The sequence below is a fragment of the Chlorocebus sabaeus genome, chromosome 17 (genome assembly GCF_047675955.1).
Source record: "Chlorocebus sabaeus isolate Y175 chromosome 17, mChlSab1.0.hap1, whole genome shotgun sequence".
Lineage (NCBI taxonomy): Eukaryota > Metazoa > Chordata > Mammalia > Primates > Cercopithecidae > Chlorocebus > Chlorocebus sabaeus.
Genome location: NC_132920.1, coordinates 61741997 through 61767928, shown reverse-complemented (window position 1 = coordinate 61767928; position 25932 = coordinate 61741997). Strand labels below are relative to the sequence as shown.

General features: G+C 35.3%; 1 protein-coding gene across 16 annotated transcripts in view; it reads left to right on the top strand.

Annotated features, from left to right (window-relative positions):
* Positions 1–25932, top strand: part of KHDRBS2 (KH RNA binding domain containing, signal transduction associated 2) — a 638920-nt gene that overhangs the window by 302499 nt on the left and 310489 nt on the right. For all 16 annotated transcript variants that reach the window (XR_012089217.1, XR_012089216.1, XR_012089204.1 and 13 more), the window contains exon 4: positions 8096–8242. Coding sequence is in view for 1 of the 16 variants with exons in the window: in XM_008013623.3 (XP_008011814.1) it covers positions 8096–8242 (147 nt within the window). In the remaining 15 variants the exon portion in view is untranslated. The remainder of the gene's footprint in view (positions 1–8095; positions 8243–25932) is intronic.

Below are 25932 nucleotides of genomic sequence, written 5' to 3'. Positions count from 1 at the left end.
TCCTTGATATAGCCTAGAGTGTATGATTTAAGCTTCCTACTCTCTAGTAAACCCACAGACTACAAACTCAAGATAAGTAAACTTGTATTTGGCACTAATCACTTGTGTTTGGCACTAACCACTTCTCTGCATTCAGAATCCTTTGCTACTTTTTAAAATATCACCCTTGGTTCTGTTGATGTTTCTAGTACTTTCTGTGCCCTAAATGAATCTAGTGAGTATTGTATGGATGTGCAATTGTGAAAAGATTTCCCTTCTCATAGGTGACCATTTGGAGTATGGATGGCCTGATCCTGGAAGAATTCTTGCCGCATTTAATTCAAAGAGAGCAGGCATTTAGAAGTGAAGTGACAAGAGTTTGAAGGTGCTCTTTAGAATCTAGCTATTGCTTCTCTATCATGCATTTATATGCATCCATTTGTACAAAATCCTTTTGTGTGTGTAAATTTGGGACAATTAATTTGTTCTGGCATGAAAGAATTTCCACATATACCCATTTAAAAATGTCTTTAAATTGGGGATTCAGAACAATCCCATTCAGGCCAAGGTATAAATAATAAATGTGTGTTTATTTGAATTTCTTGATGGTAAAAGCTGTGCAGACAATAGACTTATTTATATCTGAAGAAGATTTATGTTAAAAGAAAGTACCCTGTGGCATCAAGAAGAAAAAACCTGCAAAAAGCACTTTAGTAAATTATAACTCTGAGGTAAAATATGACAGTAATAATTGCTAAAGCAAAAATAAAAGTATAAAACTTGCACATACAGTATATCATGCATTTTCAACTTTTTTTAATTTGGTTTATTCCTGTCATTGGAAGAGCTACGCCTGTGAGAATAATTGGGATTTTAGAAGTTTAATTATTTTGGTTCATATATAATTTAGCATATTGTTTTAAAACAAAGATACTTCCTATAATAATGTTTAGTAACAGTAATATTGGATTTGGTCTTGTGTTACTACCGTTATAACTACCCACATTTTATAAGTGAGGAATTAGAAGGCTGAAATAGTGGAGCTACTTGCCCAAGTTTATATACTATTAAGTGGAAAAGCTGGAATTTTAAATTCTGGCCATCATGAAATAGAAGCTATACTGTTAATTGCCATGATATGTGGTCCATGTTATGTGACCCATGTAACATATTGTAGACAATAACCCTAAAGTTTATTTGAAAGGTACAAATTCAAGAAAGTACATATGATTCTGTGGACTAAATGTTTGTGTCCCTCAAAATTCATATGTTGAATCCTTGATCCTCGATGTGATGGCATTTGGAGGTGGGGCCTTTGTGGGTATTTAAGTTTAGATGAGATCATAAGGGTGGAGCCCCGCATGGTGGGATTAGTACCCTTGTAAGAAGAGGTGCCAGAGCCCTCTCTCTTCTGCCATGTGTGGGAGGATACAAAAATAAGGTGACCTTTCTGCAAGCCAGGAAAAGAGCCCTTACCAGGAACAGAATCTGCTAGCATCTTGATTTTTGTTTTCCAGCCTTCAGAACTATGAAAAATAAATGTCTGTTGAATAAGCCGCTCAGTTTATATTTTGCAATAGCAACCTGACCAGACTAAGAAATATAGTGATGTTTATTTTTCCTTATCTTTCTAAAACACTTGAGCTTTTTGGTTTAGAATAATTTTCAAGTATATATTTCCTTCAAGTTATACATTTAAATTAACTTAATAACTAAACTAACATCAAACTGATACACTCTTTGTTATACCGCAGCAACATTTAATTGGAAACTTTTGTAGTTATATTATTTCAAGTGAATTTAATGTACAAAATAAACATTCATTAACATAAAAGTGTGACCTTGGCATAGGGCAGACCATTTTCAAACCCCTTGCTAAATGAATAACCACAACCAAGTTACTTAGCTTCTCTGAGAGAAAAACTAACCTTCTTTGAGTGTTTATACTATGCCAGGCACTGTACTTTCATCTATGTTACCTCATTTCATCTTTTCCTGAGAGGTCCACAGTCTCCCTGTTTTACAGATTAAGAAGCTAAAGCTTAAAAATTAAACAAGTTTCTTCAAACATCACAGATAGTAAATATCAGAGCTATTTTTTTTTTTTTTTTTTTTTGAGACGGAGTCTGGCTCTGTAGTCCGGGCTGGACTGCAGTGGCCAGATCTCAGCTCACTGCAAGCTCCGCCTCCCGGGTTCACGCCATTCTCCTGCCTCAGCCTCCCGAGTAGCTGGGACTACAGACGCCCGCCACCTCGCCCGGCTAATTTTTTGTATTTTTAGTAGAGACGGGGTTTCACCGTGTTAGCCAGGATGGTCTCGATCTCCTGACCTCGTGATCCGCCCGTCTCGGCCTCCCAAAGTGCTGGGATTACAGGCTTGAGCCACCGCGCCCGGCCAATATCAGAGCTATTAATTTAAATCTAGATTTCTCTGACTCCAAAATTCATTTTTAAGAAACCATATACTCTGGTGCTTCCAAAATCCACCCAATGTTTCTATGGTTCTATAAAGATTAAATTACATATGTACATAAAATATGCAGGAATGTCTTTACTGTAGATGCTTAAATAATCACATAAAAGTTGTCATTTATTTTTAATTTTGCTGGTCATGTATCATAGAAGACACTGTATTTGGATCGTAGTATTTTCTAATACTGAAGTTCTAAGCATCAGGATGCCTGTGAAGGGAAGTCACATGCCAAGTCATAAATTACTGAAGCTGTGAGAAACCTGAGACCCCATCATGTCTAATGTTGCCTACCGTTTTTGGTTTATTGGACTTACAGAACAGTATCGTCTCACCTGAAATTTTTACCTATAATGAGGTCCAACTTGAGCTGACGGTGTTGAATGCATAGGAAAGGATGCTCATTTTGATCCATGGCAGTCTCTGAAGTGCCTTTGGAACCCCTGTGACTCCCTATAACAACATTTGAAAATGTCCTCTTGGGTTCCCTCCTCTTCTTTTGCATATGAAGTAACGGGGAGCCACAGGAGCAAACTACTTGCTGCAGTTTCACACAGTTAGTAGTTCTAAGGCAGCTTTAACTTCTTCTGGTCCAGGCTCTTCCTGGACCCCGGGCAATGTAAGAATCTCTGCAGGAAAGGTTGATATTTGAAATATTGAAATTTGAGTTTTGAAATATTTGTTTCGATACACAGCGAGAAGTGAAAAAGAAATAATGGTCTTTAAAATTGTGGCAGTCGAGGCTAACCCATATTACTAAAACGTTTCCAGTCTTTGGGACCTTTCTCTTTGGACTCTAAAGATTCACAAGGTTGATTTACGGGTGAAAGAGTAAGCATCATATTTATACAGCTATTGTTTCTCCTAAAGTTGAAATATCCTAATTGAAACCTATGCAACTGCCCATACCATTATCCGGTGAAGTAACAAGCCATAGGAGAGACTAGGTGGGAGAAGCTATTGTCAAAAAAGTCACTTATCCTAATTTGTTCATGAGCACCACGGTAGTCTTTTGGATTACAACCTTCTATTGTTTGTTTATTTACACAGCCTGTGTTTGTGCTTACAATTGCAGAAAAAACATGTGATGTTGTGCATACTTTAACTGCATAGTTTTTTAATCATAAAATGAATTATAACTGAATCTGCGTATTTAATGCTGGCAGAAAAACTTCCTATTCTAACTTGGGTCCAGGTGGTTGGAGGCTTGCAAGTTAACAGACAATAGATGAACAGAGGATAAGACAAAATGTACTTACACAGGCATGTGGCAGTGGCTCAGTACTGAGTAGTTCACTGAATAGCCAGGGATAAAGTTTATATACCAAACTTTAGGGAAGGGGTGTTTTCAGGTTTTAATGAATGGATGGTTCTGATAAGCCTCGTTTACACAATATTTTGGAATGTCCTAGTGCCTAAGATCAGTTCTTCCCTGACTGGAGACCACTCCAGAGTTAGGGGTTGTGGTAGCTGACTTTGGCAAATATCTGTTTTAGTAAGATTAGGTTATGTTCAGAACATATTTTTTTTCTGCTTATTTAGCTCAACTGTTTTCACTTTAAAATAACATTTGTATGAACCCCTGGGGCTCCAAATGGGTCTCCACATTTTTCCCATCTGAAATTTCCCTAGAAATTTCACAAAAATAGCTAGGTTGATTGCTCTGGGGAGAAATTTCAGGTTAAAAATTATAAAATATGATATCTGTAAAAGGGAAACAGAAAAAGATTAATGATTGGAGCATAGGATGAATCCAGTTTTTAACTTCATAGTATAGCCCACTGAGAAGGGTTCTTGATGTTAGGCTCTAAGTATCTTAAAGGAGAACAGAAGTGGTATACCTGTAGTCATGGTTATTTTCTGGAGCATAGCATGGAAGGTGCAAGTGTTCTGGTGAAATTTTTGAGTGGCCCAAACTCTTTCAGCAATAAATCTTTTGGTGTTTACGTGAAATAAGAAAGCTTTTGTTACGGGATTTTGGGAAAGTGGCAGTTTTAATTCTCAGTGATTCCAAGTAAGGAGGGTGGTAGAAAAAGTAGAACTGTTGATTGATGACAAAATTAAGAAGATGGTAGTACCCAGTTACAAAGAGATGCAAGTAGCTAAAAAACAATAAAGATTAGAATCTAGTAACCTGTAAGAGTAGTTTATAGTTTTCCATTGAAACATAAACCTTGTCTTTACAGTACACCTGATTTTTAATCAATGATAATCAAAGGAAAATTATTCTTGTTTGCAAAACAAGTCCTGATTACATTTGATTTGGCTTCATTATAACCTAAGTGAAGCAATAATGATAACTGACCACATGGATCTTTTTAAGTTTCCTCTGCTGAAGTTTTTTATTAACATAAGGAATCTCAGATTGGACTTTTAAAAGTCTTCTCAGTGCTGTGAAACCAAGCCAAGAACCAACCACCTTACTTCACCTGGAGTACCTATAAATTTTTGTGAATTCCTCTCTTCTCGAGGTCCCCAGACTATCCCAAGTATCCTAAGCCCACCCAGAAGTGACCTTTGTTACTTATCTTAAAGGCTAGAAACCCTGTAATCTAGGTATCAGGCCAGTTTTTCCAAGAGACCTTTGTAAGCAGTGGCTCTATAAATTCAGTCTTAGCTCATGCCTATAATCCCAGCAATCTGGGAGGCCAAAGTTAGAGGAGCACTTGAGCCTCTCTTGAGCCTCTCTTGAGTTTGAGACCAGCCTGGACAACATAGTGAGACTTAGTCACTAAAAAAAAAAAAAAAAAAAAAAAGAAAGAAAAAAATGTTACTCTACTCTAAACTGCCTGATCATATCTGATTTGATGTACATAATTCTCAAATATGACATTCCAGTCCAAGCTATGGTTATATAATCAATGTTTCCAATTATTTCTTCATCACATTACCTAGGGTAAATTGTGGGGAAAAGAAAGATCAGACTGTTACTGTGTCTATATAGAAAGAAGTAGACATAAGAGACTCCATTTTGTTCTGTATTTGAGATGCTGTTAATCTGTGCCCCTACCCCCAACCTTGCCCTTGCAAGAGACATGTGCTGTGGTGACTCAAGGTGTAAAGGATTTTGGGCTGTGCAGGGTGTGCTTTGTTAAACAAGTGCCTGAAGGCAGTATGCTTGTGAAAAGTCATCACCATTCTCTTAATCTCAAGTACCCAGGGACACGTACACTGCTAAAGGTCGCAGGGACCTCTGCCTAGGAAAGCTACGTATTGTCCAAGGTTTCTCCCCATGTGATAGTCTGAAATATGGCCTCGTGTGAAGGGAAAGACCTGATCATCCCCCAGCCTGACACCCGTGAAGGGTCTGTGCTGAGGAGGACTAGTATAAGAGGAAAGAAGGCCTCTTGGCAGTTGAGATAGAGAAAAGCATCTGTTTCCTGCCTGTCCCTGGGCAATGGAACATCTCAGTGTAAAACCCGATTGTATGTTCTGTTTACTGAGAAAGGAGAAAACTGCCTTAGGGCTGAAGGTGGGACTTGCTAGCCTAGCGGCAATGCTGCTCTTTATGCACTAAAAAGGTTTATGGAGATGTTTGCATATGCATATCAAGGCACAGCACTTTTCCTTAAACTTATTCATGTCATGGAGATCTTTATTCATATTTCTTACTGCTGACCTTCTCCCTAGGATGATCCTATTATCCTGCCACTTCCCTTTTTCTAAGATGGGTTTATAAAATTATTGGACATACTGCTTCTGGAAGATGTGATTCCAAAGGGTCATCCCAAGTAGCAAATGACGATCACCACTGTGTCTTCCAAGGATAGTAGGGTCAATTAACTGCTGTTTTCTTCATTTTGTTGAGCTCCACCATGAGCTAGTCATGTCACTCTAGGTAATATCAATCAATAACCATATTATTTTGCTTAATACAGTTGAAAATTACTTGAGTTCCCTAGGAAATTCTAGGTGTAAGGAGAGGGTAACACAAAAATAACCACATAGGAATCAACATAGGAAGTGATAGAAAGGGACAGTGTCAAGAAATCTCTGATTTAATTATTTCATCGTGTGTGCCAAAACCAGTTGGCCCCAGAATGAACAAGCAGCTTGCACCTTAGCAGGACCCGAAGAGAAAATGAATGTTTACTACACCTCATGAGTGTATTTTCATTTAGTCTAGTTTTGCTTCTCCTCCCCAAACTGATAATTGGGCACTAAGAAAAGCTCTCAAGTCCTAGGTAGAGTTTGAAAGTATCCTTAGAGAAGTGAAGAGTGGATTTCCAGGCTACAAGGTGCTACTATCAGAAGGATTTAAGTAGGTGAAGGGCACATATACAGGAACGCAGGGATGCCTTTCTATCTCTTTCAGGGATCCTTCATCTTTTAAAACAATGCGCATTTCTGATCAGGTAAACACTCACATTAACATGGGTTATACAGTTAACTCACATGACATCAACAGCAAATTTGTTCTTTTTTAAATCCAGGTAAGGTCTATTCATGTCATGTCTCTAATCTCTACATAAAACCAAGAATTACATGTTTAGTTTTATTTTTTGAAATTTAGTGAAGTAACTGCTGGTTGTTTCTGTGAGGGGCAAGAAAGATAAAACATAATTAATGTTATTTAGGTAAACTTTTCCACCAACTTTTATATCTTCAAATTCTAAAAAATGCAAATCTGCTTACAAAATGAACTGAGTCCGGATCCAAATTTGGCTGAAGCTATTTAAGTCTTCTAACCGCAGTTTCATAATCTGAAACATGTGAATATGTACAAAATGATTTTGATTAAAGATGAAATGTATAAAGTACTTAGTATACATTAACAAAATATATGTATCATATATTGATTTGTGCTGCACCTGTACTGAATTAACCAGGTTTCAATAATGACTTGGGCACAATACTAGGAAAAGTCTCTTCCAATGGAAATGTATTAGGTTGGTGCAAAAGCAATTGCGGTTTTTGCCATTAAAAAGAATGCCATTAAAAGCAATTAATGGCAATTGCTTTTGCACCAACCTAGTATCATTGGTTAACCAGAAGTTATGTAGCCTATGCAAAATCAATGCTGGCAAAATGTTAAACAACTACCCTTTAATATTCCCCTATTAACTAACTAACTAACTAAATAAATAAATAAAGGCAGCAAGAGATAGAAAAGCTGTGGGTATGAGGCTTGCTGATAATCTGGGCTGGTGAGAACATAGACTTGGAAATAAGCCTTGACTTGTATAGTTAGCCTACTTTTTATCACAATCAAGTAACCTTCCTAACTTCTCAAAAAGTAGCTAGAAAGTTCTAGTTTTCTTAAAGAACACAGTGATAATCTTTCACTTACTATCTGCAAAATGCTAAACATCAAGCACAAAACAATTCTTTCCTTCCAGAAAGTAGTCATGTAGACTACAGTGTTAATGGCAATTCTGTGACTTATTTTCAGGGGTTTAGCATTTTCATTTAGCTGATTAAAATCTGTTGTAGATGATAATTATGGCAGTTTTTTAAAATCATTCAAACACTCAAAAATGATTTTAAAATGTTTAAATGGCTTGCAGCAGATTTTTATTTCTCAAAGGGTTTCTTTCTACTTATGGAAAATTTGCTTAAATTATACCCCTTTGTCATATTCTCAGTAAATGTTAAATCAATGTACAATGAGTGGATTTGTATTTCTAAAAATAACCTTTTTCACAGGAAGAAGAACTAAGGAAGAGTGGGGAAGCCAAATATGCCCACTTGAGTGATGAGCTTCATGTATTAATTGAAGTGTTTGCTCCACCTGGGGAAGCTTATTCACGTATGAGTCATGCATTGGAAGAGATTAAAAAATTCCTGGTTCCTGTAAGTGTTTTTCATTTTTTACAATGATGTTTCTTATCAGCTTCTATTTTAAAATGCACCTTTGATCTTCACTGACTTTTTAAAAGGAAACTCGTATTGCAAACCAATGATCTATCCATAGGTCGATACAAAGCTAAAATAAAATAGGATACCAAAACCGTTTAACACAGGACCTGGAATGTTGTCATATAGTGATGGTTTAACAGCAATATTTGTCATGCTGGTGTCATGCCAGGCACCAGTTCATAGTCATGAAGAGAAAGACATGTTTATAAACATAAATATATAATTGAAGTTGTAGACTTTTTTATTGCATCTTAATCACTTGAAAGGTTATCGTTTGCAATTTACAATTAATAGGGAAATTATTTCCTGGTATAGTGGAAAGGGAAAGAGATCAGATATGTAATAATTTGAAATAAGACAATGATATCATTTAAACTTATCAAATGTATTTTCATGTGATGGTATGCCAGGTGTTGGCTCATAATAAAACATAATATAAAATAATCAATATTAGTAAAGCCAGACATTTGTTGACTTTAAGCAAAAATTGGAAAAATAAACTCACTCTACTATGTGACGGCAACAGAGAATGTTTATTTAGTAGGGCAACAAATTCAGGGTTGCATACTGAGTAGAATTCTCTACTGATTTTCTAAGAAATAGAGGAAGGCTAAATGAATGAAGCTTTCCTAAAGGTTAACAATTTAGCATTCTAGGAAGAAGTCGTTCAAATAGAAATCTTGGCATCAGGCTTAGAGCTGGGAATAAGATAATTAGAAGAGAATGCTGAGTAAAGTTTTCAGGAGTGTCTGGCAGAGTCTTCAACAGAGAAAGCACGCAGCTAAGATAGATCTGCACAATGAAGAAACTGTAGATTTCTAAATAAGCAATAAACTAAGAGGAAATGGTGGGTAAGGTTCATTGATTGGCAGTGATTTTAAGAATGGGAAAAGAAAAATAAAACCAGAGAATTTCAAGAATTTAAAAGTATCAAGATCTAGTCACATAATCTGTTTGTATGTCCAGTTTAAAAATTAATTTCTCTCAAGACAAGATTATAGAATAATTGCAGACTGTTCTGATTATACCTTAACTTCATTTGCACGCTGAATTTCTGCACAATTTATTATCTGGTGCTCATCTGAACATCTCCCTAACTAGATCTCATATTTATTAAGAATGAGGATGCTATGTTTTCTTTTCCTTTTGCCTCCAAACTAAATGACTAGTGCTGTATTGTACAAGGAATTTTACTGTATTTAGTTCAGACCATACCTCTGGTAACATATATAGTACAGAAATGAGACTAGGACTGTACATTACTAGCACACTTCGTGACTTCAAGTCACTTAAATTCTCAAGGTTTCTGTTTATTCATCTTTAAAATGAAGATAGTTATCATTGACCAGCCTCTATCACAGTTATGGTGAATATTAAATGGGGTAATGCATATGAAAGGACTTAGAAAATTATAAAGCAGAATATTAATGTATGGTTTTAATATATTATGAAAAATATAATAGAAATATCTAGGGATGATTTTCTGCATAGTCATTAATTGATATGCATATACACATGCCATATATATATATATATATATATATGGCTTACTCTGTAGACTAAGTTAAAAATCCTTTATTAGAAATGTCAGTAATACATCTCACTTGCTCACTTCCTAGACATAATGATTCTTGTAATTATTTCATTTATATACTCTCCTCTGAAATATATACTGTGTAAGGATAGGGCTGGCTGGTAGTATCTCTTTTGGCCAACACTATATCCCCATCTTAGCATCATGCCTAGCACAATAAATATTTATTTGGTAGTTTGACTGATGGAATGATGGAATGGCTGACTAAAGGCATAAGGAGTGATGCAGGGGATAAAATAGCTATCCAGGTAAAATTTGGGGGCTAATAACCCACAATCAAGATGCACCATATATACAGACACAGTTGAAGAATGAAAATATTACCATGACTGGTGTGACATGGCCATACCTACCTCTATGATTTCATCTTGTATATCTAACTTCTTATCATTGCACTTCAGACATGCTGGCTTTTGTTCATTCAACAATCCAGGCTCACTGTTCATTAAGCGCCTGTGAAGATTTTTCTCCAAAGTGTTGACATGGCTGTTTCCTTAGCATCCAGCTGTCAGCTTAAATGTTAGCTTTGCAGAAAACTCTTCCCCAACCACACAATCTAAAGTAGCTGCCCCCTTTACCTTCTATCATACAGTCTTACTATATTTTGTACATAGTGTCACTAACCACTGTATTTAACATTATAATTCATTGTTCCATTATACCCTAGCCCTTTTCACTTATTTATTTTCCTCATAGCTCCTATCACCTTCAGATATTTTATGTGTGTGAGTGTGTGTGTGTGTGTGTGTATCTATCTTGCTTATTGTTGGTTTCTGTGCTAGAATATAAATGTCATGAGGGCTATTCTGATATGTCTCTCAATGTTTTATTAGTATATTTTCCCATCAATGAAAGTCATACATTTATCCCATTTGCCTTGCTTGCGTCAGCAGAAAGCAAAGAATGGGAGAACCGCCAGGGGCAAAAATGAACTGCCAGTGTTTTTTATTCTATGAAATCACTTGGTGATCTAAGTTTCTTTTGATATTTGGTATTAAAGCCCACAGAAATGCTAACTGTCTATACATTAACACTTATAAACATTGTAGATAAAGAATTCTAAGCAGTAAGAGGCATGCTAGAACAACAAAGAAGGCTAATATAGGGCAAGATTGGAATTCCACTGACATCTTGTTCTTCTACGAAAGGGAGTAATTTTCCGTGGTAGGACTTTTTACCTTCTTCTACCTCTTATATGTTATCCAGAATATACTCAACCTGCTGTATGTCCAGGAGTTGTAATTGTCCAAGATAACCAACTTTAGAACATAGAACTCCTTCTGAGCTGTCTGCATGCCTTATGATGTTGGTAAACAACCCAGTTTCAACATTTTAAGTAGATTGTTGAAGACAGAAGAATTATTATTGCCTTGGGGACAATTTCCAGCCTGTTGGTCTCCATTCACACACGGTAGCCATTTATTTATTTATTTATTTATTTATTTATTTATTTATTTATTTTTAAGATGGACTCTCTCTCTGTCACCCAGCCTGGAGTGTAATGGTGTGATCTCGGCTTACTGCAACCTCCACCTCCTGGGTTCAAGCGATTCTCCTGCCTCAGCCTCCCAAGTAGCTGAGATCACAGGCATGTGCCACCATGCTCGACTAATTTTTGTACTTTTAGTAGAGATGGGGTTTCACCATATTGTTCAGGCTAATCTTGAACTCCTGACCTCATGATCCACCCACCTCGGCCTCCCAAAGTGCTAGGATTACAGATGTAAGCCACTGCACCCAGACACACTATAGTCTTTTAAAAACAAGTAGAGTGTCAAGGATCAGTAAAATATCTTTAATTTGAACATTGCTAATTTTAAATCTCTAGTACTTTTGGGAGGTGAAGTATTAAAGTTTTCATTATATTTGATTATTTATCTTAAAAATACAGGTTAAAATTGTAAAATAAATTATTTGATGAGTAACGACAAACAGGATATAAAGTCCTAAACTAATATATGCTTCAATAATGTTGATGCACTCCTCTTCCCTTTATATTCCATAAAGAAGTAAACAAGTATTGCCACTATTATATTTTATACTATTTATTTCTTTCATAGTTCAGACACCAGGATTACCACATATGGTTGTGAGAGTTGTGTCTTGCGCAACTCTAGGGTTGACTTTTACACCATAGTTTGTGAATGTGCTCCCTAGGACCATGAACACAACTTCCCTATTTCTAATCCTTCTCAGTAAGTTACTTCAAAATAATGGCACTGTTTTATTTTCCTAAATTGGCTTATTCTCACCTTCATTTTAATTGAACTAATAAGTTTTACTAATGCTTAATTATTAACTCATGACTGAAACATAATACATTGTCTCGTAATTAGAAATTATGAAGTGTTAAATGAAATTCTGCTCATTGAATGTGTGTTTATATATTCTTTCATTAAAAAGAAGAAAGGAGGAGTTTTTGCACAGATAATTTGATTAGGTCATGGATAACAAATAGATTGTTTTTTTACCTATTCCAATAACTATCCTATTGACATAGTTAAGAGATTGTGATGTTCTTTTCTACCTTGGCCCATCATAGCCTAGAATCTTCCCAACACAGCATGTTACACAGCATTGCAATATTAGCAGAGTTGACAAAACTTGAAAAATTTTGCCATGCCAGGTTTAAGTCTTTAATGATTATCACTAGAGGTCTGTATAATTTAAAGAAAAGATATATATAACTTTTATACTTATGGAAACGTGTATGTGCATATGTGTATCTGTTACTAGACTCATATATAAGATTTTAAGTCGATTTAAGACAGAAAAAATATAGATCATTCCAGGTCCTTTCTTTCCTGCCTTAGTTGGATGTGTGTCTCGGTGACAACTGTGATTCTTGAAATGGGGCAATTAGGGTGTATTATCTCATTTCAAGTTTGAGATACTGGTAACACATCTAGGAAACCTACCAAGAGCCTGACTATGGAGGAAAAATAAAACCTTTTTCTTCTTTATGGCAAAAGAAAATGGAGGATATTCTTGCCTCCCTTCTTCAAACACTGTAATCCTAGCTCTGAAATTGGAAAATGACACTGATTACTAACAGCAATCATACTGGAAAGTAAGTAAATGTAAGGAAAAATAGAAAAGGGAAGCAGGGTATTTTCAGTCTAGTAGATAGATCTAAACTTTTGTACACTAAAAAAATTTTATAAAGTTTTAGAAGATGATAAATATAAAAATGTGTCCCTGAAATTGATGCCATAATTTGAGAAAAAGTGAAAATTTGATCAGTCTATTTTTTATTTTTCTTTTTGAGACAGAGTCTCGCTCTCTCACACAGGCTGGAATGCAGTGGCGTGATCTCAGCTCACTGCAACCTCCTCCCAGGTTCAAGTGATTCTCCTGCCTTAGCTGGGATTACAGGTGCATGCCACCATGCACAGCTAATTTCTGTATTTTTAGTAGAGATGGCCTTTTGCCATGTTGGCCAGTCTGGTCTTGAACTCCTGACCTCAGATGACCCACCTGCCTCAGCCTCCCAAAATGCTGGGATTACAGGCATCAGCTGCTGCACTCGGCTGATCAGTCTTTTATGCAAGTGAATATGTAGGGAAAACAATGTATTCAACTAAACCCCACCAGCCAGCAAAAGTAACTGATAAATGGCAAGACCTAAAAGGTGAGAGATGGCAGATACATTTTGTCTGACTGACAACAGGAGTTTAACATTTACAGCAATAATATCCTAAGAGTAAGAGAATGATTGGTTACAGAATTTAAAAACAAAGTTCAGGGTAGAGAGGGAAGCAGAATCCATAACCCAGATTTCATTCCTTCATTGTTATGGTTCTTAAAATGTTGTCAAGAGTTCCCTCATATTGCTATCGCAAAACCAATTAATTCCCTTTTCTTTCTTGTAACTAACCGTATTCTGATAGTGTGGTAGCTAATGGCAGTAAGCACAAAGCCACATGTATTTATCTAATTATTACTTGCTCAGAAATATTTCCAGTATTGCTATAGTGCTATAGCACTCTGATAATAGTCTGATTTTATTGCAAGACATCTGTAATCATCTATGGAGTATTTCTTCTTATCTGATAAGTTGTAATAGATAATACAGGCTTTCAACTTAGAAAAAAGTAAAATTCTTATTAGCTCTTGGAATAGAATAATAATAAGAATCATGATTATTATTATTATTGAAATCCAGGACTACTGTAGCATTGCTAATTGGTTGGCATAACTTGGAAGACAGATAAAAGAAGCAGTTGGCATAATAATGATATGTCAACACTGACCTGCAAATAGCTTTTAGATGAATGCAACTCAAAAAGACTCATGATTACTGGAGATTGAGCAGAAAAGGTGCTCAGTAATCAGAATCTGTTAAATAAGATTTATAGTTTTTATCTGAGAAAAGAATTGGAAATAAGTGAATAGATCATACTAATTAACATAACAAATATTTCTTGACACCAAATATATGCCAGGCACAATTTTGGCAATGTATGTTACGTGAGCCACTGACCTAGTAGAATTTAAGAACCAGAAAACTATTTCCAAAATGTAAAAGATAAAGATTATAAAGACTTATTTGAGAGCTACTGGAAATGGGAAACTGGATTGGATAGTAATGTGTTTAAGGAAGGAGGGTGGCAACAATAGAACAGGAAACACTGATCAAACAGAAAGTGATATTCCTAGGGTCAACGAAAATCAATTGCTCGCAAAGACCACCACCATACAAACAAGGGTAATTTATCTACTGAGACAGAGTAAAAGAGAGAAAGTGGAAGGGGGAGAGGAAGAGAGAGAGAAAGAGAGTTTGATTAGCCTCTTGAAAATATTGATAACCCACAGCCAAAGATTCTATTTCACAGTGAACATTTTAAAATACACCAATAAACACCTCCAGAGAAGAGCATACTTAAAAACTGATTTTTTAACAAAATTGTGTATTTCTGAAATGTATCTTCAACTTCTAGCAACTAGTTCTTACTTTTTAAAGAGCTAAGTAACATAAAACATTTTTTTGAATTGCCCTTCCTTGATTAACTGATCCCATTTTACTACTTTGAAACTCAGCAAGCTACAATGAAAAATGTATTGATTCCTCCAGACAGTATTTAAACTAGATAGCCAGGAAACTTCGGAGAATCCCTGTTCTACCAAAAATATAACTTCTATCTCATCTTTAGTATTTTTGTTGTTGTTGTTATTGTTCCCTTCCCATTCATTCCAAGCCAGTCTCTCTACATAGTGTATGTAAAGATGCATATGTAACAATGCCTTAAAATACAAGTACAAATGGCTTACTGGATGGTCTGTACTCAATGTGATACAAATAGGACTTGGCTTTATTTTTTGTAACAACTGTCATTCTCCCATTCTTATTCTTAATTGCGGCTTGAACAAATAACATAGTTTTCTACTCCTTCTATAAGAAGAGTCCTAATTTAGGCAATTGAGGTTTTAGGAAGCCCATTTATTTCCAATTTATAATTGCCATTTCAAATATAATTAAAAAACTCTTCTCCCACAGATTTAGAACAAAATTACAGCTTGGGGAGTAGCAGTGGGAAGAGGGCATGGTATACTCATCCATCTCCTTGTACAGTCACCAGCTTTGAGTGCTCCCGGAGCTTTGTGAAAAGGTCATGGAGAATGAGACTGGTCCATGATGAGAAAGTAGAACAAGAGAGGCATACCACTGGTCCTGTAGTAATCCGGTTGGCCTGGTTCGTCTGAGTCTTAATTTCAAATACTTTCCCCTGATGGGATATGTGAATGATAGCCCAGTAGAGTTGTTGCAAATCTTCAAATGGCTTTCTTCCTTTTAGCTCAGTGGACTCTTGGATGTGTTCAGGGTTCTCACAGTGAAGTGTTCTCTCTGAGTAATCTCGAAATGCTAGGCTACCATCTTCCTGCATCCAGTGTTGCATGCCAGCTTTGCTCTATGTACTTAACTTGGTCTTTTTGATTGAGAGCTGTAAGAATATTTTACCTTATCCTTAGAGTTCAGGCATTTTACCAAGATATGCTGTGGTTTTGCTCTTTTCTCATCAGCCCATCCTGGAAATAAAATGATGGGTTTTTTTAAAAATGCACTTGAAAGAGTCTGAAAATATGCAGTTATTTTTGAACTAATCATCTCTTTACTTTATTCATGCAAACAAGAAACTTTTCTTTAAATGACCCAATCAAGTAACATGGGAGTTCAATAATGAATTATTGATATATGATGATGGCAGTAATAGCACCATTTTTAATTAGTCAATCACCAGGATTGTATGATATTATATATGTAGATAAACATATATATATATATATATAGACGGCAATCACTTATGTTATTTCTATCTACATAACGAGTCAATTGTAATTTTCCCAAACTGTTTCCTTTTATATTGCTACTATTTCTCATATGTCCTTCATTCCCTTTCTTCATTTTCCCTGTTCTGAAGTTTAGAATTTTAGGGCTTGGCTTCTATAATATGGAAATTGTAGTTGCTCTCTTATACCAAGAATAATAACATCTTAAATTTTAAGAGATTTTATATGGTTGGTTTCAACCACACTTCTCATTTAGAATTCTACATCCTCCAACTAGTATTTATCTTTATTTAGGTCAAAATAAAATTTGAATACACAAATTCATATAATAATTTCACTCAATTTCACTGTTCTTGTCTGTTACCCATAGCATACTGAAGGGATTGAAAATGCCATCTGATGAAATTAGCAGATTTTTCCAACATAAATTACATTTGAACCCTCTTCTGTTCTTTTCTTCTTATTCCTAATCTACTACTTATTTGAGGAATTTGAAGCTTTTAGAAAGACAATTTATAAACCAGGATAGATATCAGAATCAGAGGAAATTTATTTTACAAGTGAAAAAAGAACATTTTACAAATAAAGGATATATGACTACTCTCCTTCAACCTATAAATAGACAAGTTATAGTTAGGATAAGATTTCGGTTAAAACTAGTCCTCATGCAAAGTATAGACATCTTTTTAGACCAGACACATTTTTACAGCAAAAGAAACTCACTGCATAAAACATAGTTTTATAATATCATTTGTTTAGAGAAGTGTACTGAATTGTTGTGATTAACAATTTGCTAGTAACTGTGCTTGTTAGTGATACAAGGAGAGTGACCTTTTCTCTAGAACCTAAATGATATCCTCACCAAAATGTGGCAAAACACAGGTCACTTCTTATAAGAATTGCATTATCAACCTTAGGTTCTATGAGCAACAATAATCTGTTATCCAAAAATTCTTTATTTAGATAAACTTGCTACCCTTGCGTTAAGCCCAATTCACTTTATCACAGAAAAGATCTTCTATGTAAAAGCTTTTATCTCAATACTTATGTGGATTAATTTCTATAATTATAGAACTGGAAGGGATACTTAAACTCAAAACAATTAACAGGTTTCTAAGGCAATTCAAATATTAACGTTTGGAAGAAAGTACTTGAAATTCATTCTTTTTTCTTTCTTTTATTTTTGTCAATCCTCTAAAGAATTTTCAGAAGCCATAGAGCTCCAAAGAGGGTTATTTGAAAACAACAGGTGGAATCTAACACTCATTTTACCAGTGAGGATACTAAAGGCCAGCATGGTTACTTAAACTGCCCAATGTCAGGCAACAAAAAACGGACTGATCGGATGCCTCCTCATCAAGGATATTATCAAAATATGCAGGCCCAAATATTGTAAGTTTTCTCACGCTGTATTGAAGGGCACTAAATAAGTAACTTGCAGGCGGCAATGGTTTGCGCAATTAGTGTTAGGCTTCTCTGTATTTAGAGAATCATATAATGCCCATTTCTGGTTACATAGACAACTCTGGACTTACTACCATTCAGTAGGCACTTACCAATATTATTTTTAGTGGTAACACAGGTACAATGTTTCCTACACATTCTTAGGTACTCATTAATTCAATAATATCTTCATAAGGCTATTCTGTTTGGGGACCTCTTTCTTGTTTTCACTTTCTTATTTTCATGGCAGAAACATATTATACCCATTGGTGAAATCACTTTGCGGTTGTTTTAAACATAGGCAAGGAGTATGTGACAGAACTGTGGTAGGTGTAGGGGCATGAAAATATCGTATGTTGGAATTATGCATTGCCAAACATTGTCAGGAATACTTATATCTAGAAGCAAGATGATGCCTTTTTACATTATAATGTGGTCATTCTCACAGTTAGTAAGAATGGTTAATAGTGCAGTGTACTGAAATATATTTAGAAACTAGATTTCAGAAGCAAAAGAGGGACTGGCATGGTAATGTGTATATATCATCGGTTATTCTCAGGAATAAAAGAAAACACTATTTAAATTACAGTAACATTCTAAAGCTTCAAGATCCTCTTCTCTTGTATGCTATACACTGTGAGGAGAGCAGAGGGAGGGAGCATATTTTCAGTATGTGTGTGTGTGTATATAAATAGGTGTATGCGTGTGTGTTTTTGTGTGTGTGTGCGTGTTTGTGTGTGTGTGTGTGTGTGTGTGTGTGTGTATTGAGAGAGAGAGAAAGGGCGAGAGAGAGAGAGAGAGATAAGGGAGATTCTCATGGAAATTTTAAGAGCAGGCAAAATAATAATATAGAGCCTCACAGAGAACAGTGAGTCCTAGACAGCGTAGGAAATCTAACAAATAACTTCAGCGTTAAAATAATCCACCTCTCTCTGTGTGCTTATTCACTTTCAGCCTCTTCCCAACCTGCTTGCTTACCTCCACTCTCCTTCCTTTGCTTCAGAGCATCTACACACTCCTGGTTTGGAACTCCTCTGAGGTTTTTTAATCTAGGTTTGCTGTAACAGCTCTTGCCCTCTCCTTTCCCCGCTGGCCCTTTATAACTCCTTTCAGCTACAGCCCACCCTGCTGCTTCTTGTTCTCATTCGTATCTATCTATCTATCTATCTATCTATCTATCTATCTATCTATCTATCATCTATCTATCTTCACAGCATCCAGCTTGGAAAATGGCTTACATTTCAAAGCACTTTCAAATAAATTAAAGTTTTTTTCTCTCAAATTTCACAGATAAACTATGATTTACTGTTATAAAGTATTTCATTTTTTAATTTGTTTTATTATTTCCTTCGTTTTAAGTCTAAAATTTCAGTGGGCTCATTTATCCTTTTTTTTTTTTTTTTTTTTTTTTGTAGACATAGTAGAAAGAAATCCTACTCCAATCTAATAATTTAAACATGGCACACAATTGTAATTTCATGTGTCTTGTTATATGTGTATGACTTGAAATGAACAGGATAATTTTAAAATTATAAAGGAAACTACCACAATTCTATTTTTCTTTAAAATTTATCTCAGCTCAAAATATACTTAATTTTTATAGATCTGTGTATAAAACTATCCCCTTCATTTATTAAACATAATTAGGAATTTTAAAATAAATCAACCAAATGTTTTTAGTTTAAACTAGCTTCTTTTTTAGAATTGTAAATATATGAATGAATGAGCATTTCTGACTATTGTACTGTTTAAGGAGAGGTTTCCTTTAAGTGCATGATAGGGAGAGGCAGAAAAAAAAAGGAAAATAAAAAGAAATTTCTGAGCCAGGAAACTAACCTTATTCTAATGGTTTTATGGAAGCTTAAGGCTCTCAAAACCCATATTCCAAAAAAATAATAATAATAACAAAGTTACAGTTAGAAGTGAGGATAGTTTTGGGGTACTGTGGAATGCCATGTGATTAGTGACAGCATGAAGAACTTGAAGAACTGGGCTGCTGGATTTTGGCTTCTTAAGATATTGTGTAATTTGTATTTTCCGTGGTCAAGTAGATCAATGATCACTTAGAGATCACTTTCAAAACGAGAAGAAACCTCTAGATTCTCTACCCAGAAAGATGCGCATGCACATTATCATGTCCCCCAGACAACAGAGGTCCAGGGAATTCACATTCATGGATCAAAGATGAAGGAGACTTTCACTAGAGGCATCACAGTCATAGTATGGGAGAAAGAAATATTAAAATGCATAACTAAAATTGCATTAAAATGCTAAATTTACTTCATATTAGAAAATTAAATGATCTGTATTGAAAAGCACAGGTCATTTTGCCTCAAACTATCCGAAGATAGTTATAATAGAAAAGTACATTTTCTTACAGTTATCTTCTTAAATGAATGAGTATTTTATCTTACAATAAGATAATTTTACTATCAAACTGTAATTCATTACCTTCCAGTGTAATTCTCATTTTCAGATTTCATTTTAAGCATGAAACAAATTCTACATCAATTATAGTACGGTTAGAATGTACTGCATCCAGATATTTATTTTCCCCAGATATCAATCATAACACTTGATCTGCAGGAGCAAGAATGAGAGTCGGTATACTGTGAATAATAGGAGGCTTTTCTGCCTGTTGCTGACTGACCCTAAACTTCTTATCTAAGTAATAAAATTAAGAAATGTAGCTCATTATAAAGAATACACACAAAGGTGAGGAAACTTGACTATGGAATGTCTATTATATTTTAAATTAACTTATTGCAGTCACTCAAACATCTCCTTCCAATTTAAGTGACTTTCTAAACATTATTCATCAAAATATCAGTAGTCCCATATCTCTCTACTCTCCTCTGCAAGAAAATGCCTTAACTTATCCTCTAAAGTAGAACAACTTTACTGTAGTCCAGAATCTCCGTATCTATAAATCGTACATACTATTTATTTCTGATTCTTTGGAAATAAAAAATAACTAAAATATTATTTAAAAAAAGAAATACTACCATGTATTGGTAACCAGAGTGACTCTTCTTAGAATAACAGATTTTTCACTACCTAACTCTCAACCAATCTGGAAAATATCTACCCTCTCTTGCTTTTCAATCCCCATTTGCCTCCACTGATCATGCAGTTTTCGGAGATAAGAAGAAGAAATTGCAGGGAATAATGGTGACCCGAAAACTACACGTCTCTCCAAACCCCACCTGACTTTTGTCATGTGGTAAATACTTAGCGATCAGGAAAGAGCAGGGCACCTAATACCTGCCTATCTCCTTCCCAGTCCTAGCGGTGGGCCATACCTGCAGCAGTCTAGACTGGATCCTTTTGCCTCTTTCTAAGACTTTCAAGCTTCCGGACACATACATAAAGGCTATAATTGATTTGTAAGTAGGGGAAGCAGATGTTTCAAGTGCCCTGAAATTGGCCCCTGGCACGTGGCAAACCATAAGCCCTCCCAGAACGGAGTGGAAAATCTCTCTGGACTCTTGTCACTGGAATTTAGTATTTCCCCTTTAATTTTTTACGTCTCAACCCTAGGAAGCCAACATCAAACTCCCCTTTTCCAAAAAGCAACAGAACTTCATTTACATTCACCCAAGTGCAAAGATGAACAAATTCTGTACAACATACATCAATATTCATGAATACACACGTATACTGAAATATAAAGTGAAGCATTAAAATATCTAAATATTTCTGGGTATACAGATGTTTACCCATGTGTAGAACAAAATGTACAGATATTTGACTAAAGTATTTTTTATCCTGTTGGCAGACTCTATTTTTGCCTAAACACCTGTGTGGAAATCTGTTTAAGTGCTTTTCCTTTAGAACACATTTCTGTCACTGCTATTTGGCTCATTCATCTGTTATTTATGTTACAACTCAAATGTCAGAATCACTTGAAAGCTAGACCAAGACAATGATTCCTCAATTTATTTTTTTAGATAACTCAGTATCTGTAAATCACATTAGCTAATTAAATTCGTCAAGTGTTACTTTAAAATAATTCAAAAATCAAGTCACAAGTAATAACAGGCTTTTAATTTCAAGGAGAAAAAAACCTTATTTTTTAGAAATAGTCAATTTGCTTTCATAAATTAAAAATTTGACTGGTAAATACACTAGTGCACATCTAATATGCTGGGGAGACATATAAGTTGACAGCGAATATGCTATTTGCAAATGTGTTTCTCTTCACTCCCTCATGAAATGCAGCTTCCTGAAGTCAGAAATCAAAGCTCGATTATACTTTATAAGCCCCATGCTGCCTGATGCGATTGCATATGCCGTCATTCTCAATAAATATCGACTGATGAACACAGCCTCTTACAATGTGAACAGGCTAAAAATGTTTAAATGAATTTTTGCATTAGCCAGAAATTATTCTACAACATATATATGTGTGGGCTCCTAGAGAGCAGCATTATTCCTCTATAGCACCAATTGATACGACAAACTATAAGTGATAAATCTTGGCTTCAAGCTCGATTTTTTTCTGTAAGTGAACTTGTGGTGATGAGCTGCAGTGCAAGGAGGTTCGATATTTTGTATTGCGGTATATTCAGAGGGAAAGAAGTATATGTCTTTAGATGTCATTACACTTCATAAAGTCAACTGAAAATCAGAATTAAAGTTGATCATTCCTTTGGGCACAAGTTGAGAATCTTAAAAGTTGTCTTTTTGTTATGGAAAACCTCCTTTAAACCTTAGGTGTAAAGGAAGAAACAATATTTTCCTCAGCTTACTTTTTAAAATATGGCTAAGAAATTATTCTAATTTATAGATCAGAGAAGTTATCTCCTTTAGATATTGAGAAGAAACCTTTCACTTGGATTTATTGGGCCCCCATACAGGATTGGGCATCAAACTGGGGGGGATGAAGAGAAACCCTTGTGAGGTTCTGCAGGCTACGTGTCCCAGTTAGACTGTGTTGGGGAATTTTCCTTAATTTAGATTGGGTTAGGACATCATTTCCCAAAATACTATGTAGAACACTTATTTCACACATTGGTCTCTTGAAAAAGAAAAAGTGAGAGGGCCCCTGTACTCAATTAAATTAGAAAATACTGTGTTCAGTATTCCCCTTTCATGGAGTCACAGCTGTAATTACCATGTAAAGGCTCTGAGGAGTCCTGCAGCGAAGAAGTTAAACTTTTTCAATCCGATATTTACATATTTATTTGGACAAGTGGTCCTTGTTTAGGAAGTTATCTAACTTCGTCTCAACATACTTTAGAGATTGTTATATGAGAGCAGCATTTCAGCTTTTGCAAAGTGGGTTAGTTCTTAAAACAATAGCGTTTCCCTCATTCTGAAATTTCTGTATCCTCAGGTATTTTCTTAGACTGCTAAAATGTAATTGTTCATGTTTTCATAGCATATTCCATATCACTAAATGCCATAATTTATAATTACATTAAACCAGGAGTTTATCTCATGCTTAGAACATAGCCTTAGGTAACCAAATGGATTTGGAATATTATCTGCATTGCATATATTTGTGATGGCACCCTTAACTCCTTGCAATCATGTTTACTGCCATATTTTATTTCACTATTAAATAGTAACCAGCTTATGTGGTGTTTGGTAGTGAATAAGTCTGCTGCTGTCAGTGTGTGAAATAAAAACAGAATGGTCAGCACAAATATTTAACATTGAGACTCATTTCCTTTTAATCATGCATGCTTACCAGTGAAGACCTATTCACACATTTGCTATCACATACAATGTAAATTCATTTCTCTTTTTAGTAACTGCAAATCTGAGCTTCCAGAGCCAAAATCCCACATTGAGAGTTGGTGGAACAAAGGTTCTAAATCTGATTTGTATAAAATTCACATGATATTTTATTGTTACCCCTATGAGTAGCCTGGCCTAGACTACAGTCATGACTACCTAATTTTTGTCAGAAAGCAAAGATGAAAATTGATAATGAAAATGATCACTTTTGACAGATATCCTCCAAATTTATTTATCCTAATTTATTTATTGTAAGCATCTTCTAACTACAAAAAGAACTCCCCAAATTTTACAAGTTTAATGTTGAAAAAGTTAGTGGATCTTCTACAGCGTAGCAGTTGTACTTTGTGTTAGTTGAAAGGTCACATGCAAATATAGTATCAAGGAAATACCTTTGCAAAACCTTGACCACTCCCACACACACAAAAATACAATCACTTAGAGTGTGCAGTCCATAGATTGGGAACTACTGAAATGCAGCACAGATCTGCAGGCCACACATACGATTTTGTACGTGTGTTAGAGCAGCAAGTTTTTGAGAATATTATTGGTTGTGCCCACAGTTACTGCTTCATCACAGGCTGATCAAGAGGAGAAGTCGTGTTTCTTTCTACTGAAGCAGGAGCCTAGGGAAACCAGCTTTTTAGAACCTAACCATGAACTTTCAAAGCATATGGTTATACTTTTGATTGGCAATACAATAGAACTGCCATTCAGCTTCTGCCAGAGATTTTAAACCCATTCAGCTGCCCAATTTCTATCAAAGCTTACTTGTGAGAAATAGTGTTTATTGAAGATTGCCTGTAACATTTACCTGCCTTTAGAGCATGAATTCACTCATGCATTACCTTTCCTAGTGTATTTTTCACGGAACACAGGTTCTTGTTGGTTCTCTATAATATATATATGTGTGTGTGTATATATATATATATATATAAAATATATAGATAGATATAGATATATAAATATATATATTTATATATATAAAACCATATAAAATATGCTATTGTATTTATTATATGGTCCGTACATAGTCTATTTTAAACACATCTGACAGAATAATCCTGTTTAAACTGTAATCCAGATCATGTCAGTCCTGTTCTTAAAGCCCCACACTGGCTCTCTCCTTCATGCTGAGTGAAAGCTATAGAAATTATAATGGCCTTGTATGATTTTGCCCACCCAACAGCTTCTCTTTGACCTCATGTGCCATGGTCTTCCCTTTTTTCCCTCTGGTCACTCGAACCTTTTCATTGTGCCCTGCGCAAGTCAGACTTGCTCTCTCTCTAGAGTCTTTGAACGAACCCTCAGTATGAAAGCCTCCCCACAAGTCTCCAGTTCAGCACTTCAGCTTTTTCAAATCTTTGTTCAAATGTCGTTCTTTCTAATAAGGCCTTTCCAACAACCCTACTTAAAACATCTTGCTTCCCCTGCCAGCACTCCTGATTCCCCTTGCCCTGTAGTATTGTCTCTTTTCTTTCTCCCCTTCCTTCCTTCCTTCCTTCCTTCCTTCCTTCCTTCCTTCCTTCCTTCCTTCCTTCCTTCTTTCCTTCCTTCCTTCCTTCCTTTCTTTTCTTTTCTTTTCTTTTCTTTTCTTTTCTTTTCTTTTCTTTCTTTCTTTTCTTTTCTTTTCTTTCTTTCTTTCTTTCTTTCTTTCTTTCTTTCTTTCTTTCTTTCTTTCTTTCTTTCTTTCTCTTTCTTTCTTTCTTCTTTCTTTCTTTCTTTTCTTTCTTCTCTTTCTCTTTCTTTCTCTCTTTCTCTCTTTCTTTCTTTCTTTCTTTCTTTCTTTCTTTCTTTCTTTCTTTCTTTCTTTTTGTCTTTCTTGCTTTTTCTTTCTTTCCTTCTTTCCTTCTTTCACACGCATCACCTTCTAAACCACCTTACAATAAGCTTAATTATTGCTGTTGTTTATTATCTGTCTCCCCTACTAAAATGTACAATCCATTTTTTTATTGGATGTTTTATTCATTGACTGTCATCAGAGATAAGAAAAATCCCTGGCCATAGTAAGCACTCAGTGAATAATTGCTGGCTTAGTACATGAATGAAAGTTTATTGTAAGGTTATTGTTGCAACATAGTATAATGCTCACTTTCTTGGGATCTCATGAGGAAAATTTCTCTCAGGTTTCTCTTTATCCATACAAGTCTCACTTCTAAGCTGTGGACTGACTTCAGTCTGGGCTGGGGGAAAAAGGAAGGGAAAAAAGTGATAAACTGAACACTACTTCAATTGTATTATAAATTGTGATTTCTACTCCCCAATCTGCATAATAGTCTTTACTTTTTAGTATCTTCAAATAACTGCTTCATGTACTCAGTGCATAGAACATCGTGGAGTATGCTTATTTCATCTTACCCTGAATACAATAACTTATTGGAATTCTACTGTTTACCTCACGAAGATTAAGCCTTTAATCTCAAAATTTGCTCCCAAATGTACATAATGTCTATCAAAAAAAAATTTATGTATAAGGAGAAAAATTGGTCATTTTCACACAGCAAATTTGTTAAAATGCTTAGAATAATCTATCTGTTACTGAATTTCGAGTTTT